Source organism: Orycteropus afer, unplaced genomic scaffold, assembly GCF_000298275.1.
Source record: "Orycteropus afer afer isolate SDZICR_OR568_19922 unplaced genomic scaffold, OryAfe1.0 scaffold00130, whole genome shotgun sequence".
NCBI classification, from domain to species: Eukaryota; Metazoa; Chordata; class Mammalia; order Tubulidentata; family Orycteropodidae; genus Orycteropus; species Orycteropus afer.
Genome location: NW_006921717.1, coordinates 2,403,355 through 2,413,771, shown reverse-complemented (window position 1 = coordinate 2,413,771; position 10,417 = coordinate 2,403,355). Strand labels below are relative to the sequence as shown.

Sequence of the window (10,417 nt, the reverse complement as noted above, 5' to 3'; positions counted from 1 at the left end):
GCTCCATGGAAGGAGCAGTCTATTTCCATAAAGATTTACCACCTCAGAAACCCAAAGGGGGTTGCCATGAGTCAGAATCAACTTGATAGCTGTGAGTTTGGGTTTTTATGGTATGCAAATAGGGTGCTTGTGGCCCACGAGAAGGATTGAACAGCTTGCTAATAATGCAAATAATGGAAGTAGTAGACCCTTGTGGGGGCGGGACCATTTAAATAAGGTGTATGCAACCCTAGCAAGGGGATTGGTCAATTTTGCCATCCCGCTGGGCTTAAAACAAGCCATCTCAGGGGTGGAAAGCGGAGAACCTTCCTACTACCAAGAAGAAGAGGTAGAAGCTGAGTGTGTTCTTTGGACCTGGGGATCCCTGCATTGAGAACCTCCTAGGACCCGGGAGACAGACAGAGATGTAACTCCAGACATGGTACAAGATGATGAGAAAGAGCAGCAGAGAAACGGTGGCAGGAGAACCAGTAGACCAGCACGAGACGGTGAGGGGGGCTTCCCAGCCACAGAGCAAGGTGGTTACGGTGGGCGTGTTGACTCGGGGAGCTGGAGAGCTGAGCACCTTCGGGCTGAGGCTTACTGGCAGAGTGGGGTGCCCTGGATACTCACTGGTGGAGCTAAAGACCTTTGGAACACTTGCATGAGTAGGGCAGAGGCCAGACCAAGGGCCTTAGGGGCAGAAAGAGGCCTGCCTGTGGACATGACTGGAAAGAGGCTGTCCTGATCAAAGATCTGTGTTCTGAGTCACTCCTCTCTTGAACTGTAAGCTGTTAACTTCCTTGATAAACCCCGTAGCTGTGAATATGGCCTGTAAATTCTCTGTGGCCACTGCAACAAATTACTGAACCCAGCAGAGAAGTAGAGAGTGCCATGGGAAGGACAGTGGTGTCAGAATTGATAAAAAGGCTGGAGAAGGGAGGTATGTCTGACCTCTGCCTCGCAGGAATCTGTCTTGGGCTAATGCTGACGGTCTCTGTCCTCTTCTCCTTGTGAAGTTAGAGGAGGTCAGCCACCCCTTCACATCATTTTTACATTGTCCTTTTGTGCATCTGACTGACTTCACTCAGCAGAATGTTTTCCAGGTTTATCCATGCTGGAGCATGTATCAGAACTTCATTTTTCTTTGTGACTGAACAGTATGCCATTGTATGGATCCAACACATTGTGTCTATCCAGTCCTCTGTTGAGGGACACTCGGGTTGTCTCCCTCTATTGGCTACTGTCAACAGTGCTGCAATGAACATTGGTGTACAGATATCTGACTGACTCCGGCTATCAAGCCTTTGGAGTGTATCCCCAGGGGTGGGATTCCTGGAGGTAGCATCTTAAAATGTTAAATACACTCTTGTTGTATGACCTAGCCATTCTGCTCTGAGATGTTCGCCCAGGAGAAATGAAGCCATGTGTCCGTGCTCAGACTCTGGTATGGATGCTCAGAGCACCTTTGTTGATGATAGCCCCAAACTGGGAAGAGCGCAAGGTCAGCAGGCCTTGGATAAACAGATCGTGGTCTGCCCATACAATGGGATACTAACCAGCAACCGAGGGAACGAACTACTGATGCACACCGCAAAACTTCCAGATACAAACATCCAGAAAAAATACGTATGTTTGATTCCATTTGTATAAAATTCTATAATCTGTAGTTACAGAGAACAAGTCAGTGGTCGTTTAGAGACAGGAAATGGGAGAGCAGGAGGGAGAGATTGGACTGGTCAGGTGGCACCTCTGAGGGTGATGGACTGCTTCCTAATCTTGTGATGACGGTTTCACAGGTGTATGCCTGTCAAAACTGACCAAATTATACATTTTAGATATGTGCTGTTAGTGTATGTCAGGCGTACCTCGATGAAGTGCTTATACAAAGATTAGGGACCCTTGTTTCTGGGGAGTACCAGAGCCTTCAGCATCTTCTCTGCATCTTACTCCACCCTGGACTTGTGTTTTCCTGGTAGGATGGGACCCATTGTCAGGTGCTCAAGGATCGTGGCATCTCATGGGTTTGCCCTCTTCCTCTGCTCTGCGGCTGGAAGGGTCCAGGGTTGCAGTGAAGCCCTGAAACTGCTCCCTCTCCACAGCCTTTCTCACAGCTTCCTGGGCGTCTAGGAAGCACCTTCCCAGGACTCCGTCTGCAGCTGCCTTCAGCTGGTTCACTGCAAATCCTCTGGCCATTTTCCTCCAATATGGAGAGGTGCTAAGAACCGCACGCAGCTCCAGGTCTCTAGGACGGATAGCCCAGCAGACGGATGTGTAGATCAGAGAGATGGATGACAGACAGCTGTCAGTGAGTTGACCCCCTCCTGGGGGCCTTCCGTGTAACAGAACGACATGCTGGCTGGTCCTAGCTGTTCAACTCCATCACTGTGGCTGATGTGCCCGTCCCTCTAACTGAGGGTCCCTTGTCCTTGCTGGCCCTCTGCCTCACCAAGCATGTGTCCTCCTCTGGAGATTCATCCCTCCTGAAGCCATGTCCGTAGCAAGCGAGTCTGACAGTATCTGTTGTGACCCAGGGGGTTTGCAGCAGCTAACGTTTGGAAATAGATTGCCAGCCCTTTCTCTCTGGTCTGTCTTAATCTGAAAGCTGCACTGACATCTGTCCACCACGGTCGGCCCTACTGGTATCTGAAATACCAGTGGCACAGCGTACAGTCACACACGCCACCACAGTATGACAGACGGACAAATGGGTAGTGGTTCTGGGGAGAGGTTCAGGGCAGGTATGTGCCGTCATCTTTCAGAGCCCCTACGGCCCCGCAGGCTCTAGGAATGCTTCAGCCTCTCTAGTCCCGCTGCTTGGCCCCCTCTGATAACCCAGTAAGATCACAAATAGAAATGATCTGACCTCTTCTGTCCCATTTTGTTGCTATAGTGATGGCTCATAGCCTCAGGACCATTCATGACCCAGTTAACTTGGCAGACGGCTAGGAAGACTGAAGATCTGACCTGGCAGCTGAGGGGCTGGGGAGAGGGCGCATTTCTTGAATGCTGGTCTGTGCCACGTTTTCCACTTTCATTTCCACAGAGGTCCTGAGTGGCTGTCACTGCCTACAGTACGGATCAGGACACTGGTTTGGAGACATTCCATGATTTGACAGCCTCACAGCCAGTCAGTGGCAAGGCCAGCATCTGGACTCCTGCTCCAAGGTCTAGTGACATAGCTAGTTAACACACAGGCCCGGGGCCAGTGAGTGACCAGGTGGCATTGAGTGGCACCCATGTTTCTCTACTCAAGATCCTTGGTTTCCCTGTTAAAGGCTGTTTAGTGATGATTGACTTGCTGGTAGGAGCTCTGGTGGCATAGTGCCTAAGGCATTTGAATGCTAATCAGAAGGCTGGTGGTTCATACTGACCAGCCACTCCTCAGAAGGAAGGTTGGCCAATCTACTTCCGCAGTGATACCACCTCGGAAACCCAAGGAGGGGTCGCTATTGGTCGGATCCTACTCAAGTCCAGTGAGTTTTTTATTTTTATTTTTTTTTGACTTGCTTATGGCACAAGAGTGGCACCCAGTGGCTCCAGCTGAGAACGACCAGATGGAGGGTGACAGGTCAGCTCATCCCACCCCAGCCGGTCCGTTTCCACTTGTAATCGGGCAGTGAAGCAGAGCGAACCTCCCGAGGAACAGAGTAAGCCCAGGTTTAACTGCTGGAGGGACCTCCACACTGTTTTCCAAAGTGGCTGCGCCATGTTAACGTTCTCTCCAGCAACGGATGGTGGCTCTGGTTTCCCCCCAATTCTCAAGAGCTTGTCACCATCACCATCTTCCTACATAGCCATGCTAGAGCACGAGGTAGCTGTCATTGTAGCTTCAACTTGCGTTCCTAATCACTAGTGACATTGGGCATCTTTTCATGTGTTTATAGCCATTGGTGTCATGTCTTAGAGAAATGTTGCCTTTTCTGTTGCCCGTTTTACAATTGAGTTATTTGTCTTATTATTTTTGCAAAGAGTTCTTTACATATTCTGGAGACAAGTCCCTTCTCAGATTTATAATTTGCACATTTCCTCCTATTTTGTGGGTTGACTTTTCACTTTTCACTTTCCACACTGTGTCCCCTGAAGCACACATCCTAAGCATCTCCGTGTGTGCTGTGCAGGGTCAATGTGAGTTGTGTCCCAAGCAGGCATTCTTGACAAGAGCAAGGAGCTGGGGGCATGGGCTCAGTTCTCAGTGAGCGCCTCTGTTCTCTGCCCAGATGGCAGTAAGGAGTGTGACAGGGCTTTGAAAGGCTGCAGAGGACCACATATGACCCGTGGCTTCTCAGGTTTGAGCTCCACCAGTGTTTCGTGGCACTTATGTGTGTAAGGAGCTGCACGAGCTCCAAAGAGAAAAAAGCAACAGTAGAGCTTTCCTGTCAAGGAATTCAAAGTGTAGAGAAGGACACATGTATCCAACTTGGTGGTGATGGACGGGGCTTCTGTACGCGGCTCAGAGCCTGAGGGGCCGCCAGACAGAGGCCTGGGGGTAGTTCAGAGAGGAAAGACAGGCTGGGCACGAGCGAGCTGCCGTGGACGCTCGGAGGTTGGGGCCGGGGGTTTGGTGTGAGCCAAGAGGAAGAGGGTGGGCTGGGGGAGAGACAGCCCGCGAGGCCGGGGAGCGCTCAGCTTCTGTGAGGCTCACTCAGTGCCTCTGATCTCGAAGGAGCTGCCTGCCCAGAACGATGGGGCCCAGAACGCAGAGGACACATGTGAGCGGAGCGGCCCGGAGCGCCTTCCAGGTGAGGGTTTGGCTCTTCACGTGCGTCCTGGACCAGCCTGGGAGCAGTTGTGAGGAAACGCAAGGCTGCAGGCTTCCCAGCTGCTGCCCCTCCTTCCACAGTGGTGGCTCCCACTGCCACTGGGGGCCTCCTCTGCCCAGGCTGGTCTGCCGGGACTAGAATTCTCTAATGGTTTGTGCAGTTACAGGCTGCACAGGATTTGGGGGGCGTGGGAGGCAGCCTCAGAGGCTGGGCCCTTACTGTCTTCCCTTGGTCATCAGGGTTGATGTGTGAGGAACCCTGGGGGTGCTGTGGTTGAGCGGCTTGCACCCTTCAGCCGCCCCATGGGAGGTAAGGCCTGGCCACCTGCCCCTGAAGAGTTAGGGCAGAGGCAGCAGGACCGCCCGAGACTCTCTACAGGGGCAGGTGGCCAGGCCTCACCTCCCACGGGGCGGCTGAAGGGTGCAAGCCGCTCAACCACTAGGAGCTCTGGTGGCGTAGTGCCTAAGGCACTTGACTGCTAACCAAAAGGTTGGTGGTTCAAACCCACCAGCCACTCCTGGAAGGAAGACTGGGCAATCTACTTCAGCAGTGATACTGCCTCGGAAACCCAAGGAGGGGTCACTATGAGTCAGGTCTGACTCAACGGCACATAACAAGTCACTCTGGGTCACAGAATCGACAGCACCTAATGATGGGTGACGGGCCTGCTGTCCCCATGTTGGGCTCCGGAGGCAGCTGCCGGGTGCAGACACTATGTCAACCCCGGTGTGGCAGGGGTTGGTATGTGGCAGGTGATGAGATGCTGTGTCAGCCCCAAGGTGGCAGGTGTGTGTGTGGACGCTGCCTCGGCCTCAGCGTGGCAGGGGGTGTGTGGTGTGATAGAGATGCTGCCGAGTCGTCTCTCCACCCACGGCCTCCCCCAGCACAGACACTTAGCCAGGCAAGGTGTGTACCGCTGGAAACAGCCACAGCACCATGCTTGAGCCTGCAAGGCCTGGTCAGCACTCAGGTCTCACTCGTCCTGCCAGGTGCCAGGCACTCTTTAGGGCCTTTTAAGTGTGTCTATGCTCTTAATTCACAAGCAGGTTTTTGAGGTGTGGGTATTATCATTCTCATTTTACAGATGAGGAAGCTGAGGCCCAGAGATGTTAATAAGTTTGAGCTCTGGTAGCATAGTGCCTAAGGAACTTGACTGCTAACCAGAAGGCTGGCAGTTCAAACCACCAGCCACTCCTTGGAAGGAAGATGGGGCAATCTACTTCCATAGTGATACTGCCTCGGAAACCCAAGGAGGGGTCGCTATGAGTCGGGTCCGACTCGACGGCACATAACAACAACAATATGGTCACACAGGCACTTGACTGCTAACCAGAAGGCTGGTGGTTCAAACCCACCAGCCACTCCTCGGAAGGAAGGCTAGGCAATCTCCTTTCATAGTGATACTGCCTCAGAAACCCAAGGAGCCGGGGTCACTGGGAGTCGGATCTGACTCGACAGCAATGAGTTTGGTTTTGGAAGGTCACACAGCTAGTAAATAAACGACAGAGCCAGAATCCAAACTCAGGCAGTCAGAGGCTGCCGACAGGTTGAGTCCTCTGACCCAAGCAGAGGCTGGGTCTGTGGGGGCATACGGACTGTGACTTCAGCTCTTGTGCTCTCCGGGGTCACCATCACAACAGGCCCCATGTTGTCGGTGCTTTGGCCCAAAATGTTTTCCTGAGCCTCTGCCAGCTGAGCCAGGTTTCAGATGTCTTGGGGGCAAAGAATCTGTTTTCATAAATTGAGATTTTGTTGTTGGGTGCCATCGAGTTGGTCCCAACTCATAATGACCCTGCACACAACAGAACCACATGCAGCGTGGTCCTGCACCATCCTCACAATCGTTACTGTGCTGAGTCTGTCTCTTGAAGGGTCTTTGCCTTTTTGCTGCTGTACCCAGCATGACATCCCTCTCCAGGCCTGGCCCCCCAGGGATAGGAGATGAAGTGTGGCCATTCTCGCTTCTAAAGAACATTGAACTGTACTTACTCCAAACCACTCTGTCTATTCTTCTAGTAGTCTGCGGCATCTTCACTACTCTCCACAACTCAAAAGCATCACTTCTTCAGTCTTCCTTATTCACTGTCCAGCTTTCACATGTATCTGAAGCTACTGAAAATACCATGGCTTGGGTCAGGCACACCTTAATGTTCAGAAAAGAGGTCTTGTGCATTGGATTTGCCCAGTGCATTGTTTGATTTCCTAACTACCACTTCCATGGACATGGATTGTGGATCCAAGTAAAATGAAATCTTTGACAGCTTCAATCTTTTTTCCATTTATCAAGATGTTGTGTATTGGTCCGGCTGTGAGGATTTTTTTTTAGATTTAAGGGTTTTTTAAAAAATAGTAGTTCCTCTGTCCCACATTCACTTTATAGTATCTGTGCAGTGAAGAGACGAGTCAGCCACAGGAGGGAAATCAGCATTGAACTGAGCACCCGCAGGCCTCCAGGTACAGGGCTCTTCTAGGCTCTTGGCATCTAGTCCTTAGCAGCCCTTGGGTGTGGGCAGCACCGCGGGCCAGGCTGAGGTCAGCTGTCAGAGCGCTGAGCAGCAGGGTTTGAGTTTTTGCTTGCTGCCGCCAAGGCCCATGTCTCCTACCACGTGTGGGAAACCTAGGTGTGGACACCCAGGTGTCTGGGAGCCCCAAGAGACTGCATGAGCTGCTCCACCCTAGACCTCAAACTTGTGTGAGTTGGTCCCACACTCCATGGGAATGGCACCATTGAGGAAAAGCACAGGCCAGCCACGGTCCACTCACCGACTGGCCTTCAGTTCAGCAGTCTCGCCCCTTCTCCCCCCGTGGCCATTCTTTTAAAATATCTTCCTAGCCTCTGCCTCCCGGCTCCACCTCCTAGTTTTCACTCACTGCTCTCTCCTTTCAGTAAACTGGACACCCCCTGCCCCCACTGCCAGACCCCCGTCATTCTGAAGCATCCACCCCAGGTTCAGGGGTGGCAGTGTCCCTCCTGCCTCCTCGGGGACCTGCTTGCATCAGTGTCACTTCTGCCCCTCCAACCTCTCTCCTGCGTTTTGTTCTTCAGCAGTTCACTCTTCTTTCTTCAAAAGGAAAATTTCCACTTTCTGTCAAGAGCAATGAAAAACTTAGGATACGGACAGTGGTGATGGTTGCACAACACGGTGAGCTTAATGTCACGGAATTGTACATGTAAAAATGGTTGAGACAGCAAACATTATGGGTTACGTGCACACACATATATGCATACAATGTATTATCGTTGGGTGCCATCGAGTTGCTTTCAACTACTAGTGACCCTGTGTCCAACAGGATGAAACATCGCCCGGTCCTGCGATATCTTCACAACCCATGTTGGGTCAGGCCATCTCTTTGGGGTCCTTCCTGTTTTTTGCTGACCTTCTACTTCACGAGTGACATCCTTCTCTAGAACTGGGCCCTCTTGAGAGCATGTCCTAAGTACGTGAGACAAAGTCTTGCCTCTTTGGTTCTAAGGAGCATCCTGAATGTACTTCTCCAAACACAGCTTTGTTCATTCTTTTGGCAGTTTGTGGTATATTCAGTACTTTGTGCCAACACATAATTCAAAGGCATCAACTCTTCAGTCTTTCTTATTCATTATCCATTCTTGGCACACATATGAGGCAACTGAAAATACCATGGCTTGGGTCAGGTGCACCTTAAGTCTTCAAAGTGACATCTTTGCTCCTTAACACTTCAACAAGGTCTTTTGCAGCAGATTTGCCCAATGGAATATGTCGTTTGATTTCTTGACGGCTGCTTCCATGGCTGTTGACTGTAGAACCAGGTAAAATGAAATCCTTTACAACTTAAATCTTTTCTCCGTTTATCATGATGTTGCTCACCAGCCCACTTGTGAGAATTTTTGTTTTATGTTGAGCTGTAATCCATACTGCAGGCTACAATCTTTTATCTATACGAGTAAGTGCTTCAGGTCTTCTTTTCAGCAAGCAAGGTTGTCAGCTGCTTATCAGTCTTCCTCTAACCCTGATGCTGCATACTTCTGCATAGAGTTCACCTCTTGGATTATTTACATAGCATACAGATTGAAAAAGTATGGTGAAAGGATACAATCCTGACACACCTTTCCTGATTTTAAACCACGAATTATTCTCTTGTTCTGTTCAAACAACTGTCTCTTGGTCTATGTACAGGTTCCTCATGAGCATGTGTTCTGGAATTCCCATACTTCACAGTGTTATCCACAGTTTGTTATGATCCACACAGCTGAGTGCCTTTGCATAGTCAATAAAACACATGTAAGTATCTTTCAGGTATTCTCTGCTTTCAGCCAAGAGCACTGACATCAGCAATGATATCCTTCATTCCACATCCTCTTCTGAATCCAGCTTGAATTTCTGGCAGTTCCCTGGTGATACACTGCTGTAACTGTTTTTTGAGTCATCTTCTGCAAAATCTTACTTGCGTGTGATATTAATGATGTTCGATAATTTCTGCATTCAGGTGGATCACTTTTCTTTAGAATGGGCACAAATGTGGATCTCTTCCAGTTGGTTGGCCAGGCAGCTGTCTTCCAGATTTCTTGGCATAAACTAATGAGGGCTTCCAGCGCTGCATCCATCTGTTGAAACAGCTCAGTCAGTATTCCGTCAGTTCCCAGAGCCTTGTTCCTCGGGACCGTCACCATTGCAACAGACCGACAATGTGCCTCCCCTGCCTTCCTCTTTCCTACAGATAGAAGCCCAAGTTTCTTAGCCTTTGAGTCCTACTGAGCCATCAGACTCATCTCCTAGGATCTGATATGGAATGCTGTCTAATGCCTTTGGTATTGGCATGACATTTTCAATCTGGAATAGCCTTCCTTCCCTGTCATTTCCTCATCCTTCAAAACGCAGCTCTGGCATCTCCTCATGGAAACCTTTCCTCAAACCACAGCTGGTTATGGTTTGTCTCCCCCCAGGCTCTTCCCACCACCTGCATTGCCCCCAGTATCCCAGGACCCGATCAGCAAGCATCGACACATGTGAACTAGACTTAAGTTTGGATAGGGAACAAGCCGACAGGAGCCGGCCCAGTGCTGTGTCAGAGGCAGGCCAGGCCAGCTTTCTGGTCTGGAATCCTGTTGGTAGTGAGGGCAGAGCTTGGCAGTTGAGGCTCCAGGAAGCATCTCTGCAGGTGAGGGAGTAGGGTGAGGCCCACTTGTGAGCCTGGCACAGCCCCTATGCCCCTTCCCAGACCCAGCTGGGAAACGGAGGACAGGGAGGCCGAGACCCGTCTGCATCCTCAGCTTGGTCCCTACGGTCCCGGAGCTGCTGGGCTTGATCTGGACCAGCCCTGATAAAAGGTCTTGAAGAAGGCGGTTTGAAGGCCGAGCTCCAGTTCCCCTACACCCTCTCTCCGGATTTCCACTGCCCCGGGCGTCTTCCCATGAGAGTAAGGTGGTCTTGCTTTTTCCTAGAGACCAGCGGACAGGCAGAGGGCAAGAGGCGCAAGAGGAGCGCGGAGGAGACGCTGGGCTTCCGCTCTCCCCCGGCCGTGAGCCCGCCAGGGGCCATCCCGCGACGCCTGGAGCCCACGGAGGCCTCCCTGGACCCCAAGGAATGGGAGGCCGGGCCGGACCGCGGCAGGGTCCCAGCTCCGGGCAGCGCGAGCCCCGAGAGTGGCCTGGAGGTACCGGCTGGGGCTGAGCGGGGCCGGGAGGTGCGGGCCCGGGC

The 10,417-nt window shown here is 51.5% G+C and overlaps 1 protein-coding gene across 1 annotated transcript in view; it reads left to right on the top strand.

The window, feature by feature from the left end:
- Positions 1-10,417, top strand: part of CUNH11orf80 (chromosome unknown C11orf80 homolog) — a 70,286-nt gene that overhangs the window by 59,003 nt on the left and 866 nt on the right. Inside the window, exons 13-14 of the mRNA XM_007944949.1 lie at positions 4,646-4,721; positions 10,162-10,405. Of these exons, the coding sequence (XP_007943140.1) occupies positions 4,646-4,721; positions 10,162-10,405 (320 nt within the window). The remainder of the gene's footprint in view (positions 1-4,645; positions 4,722-10,161; positions 10,406-10,417) is intronic.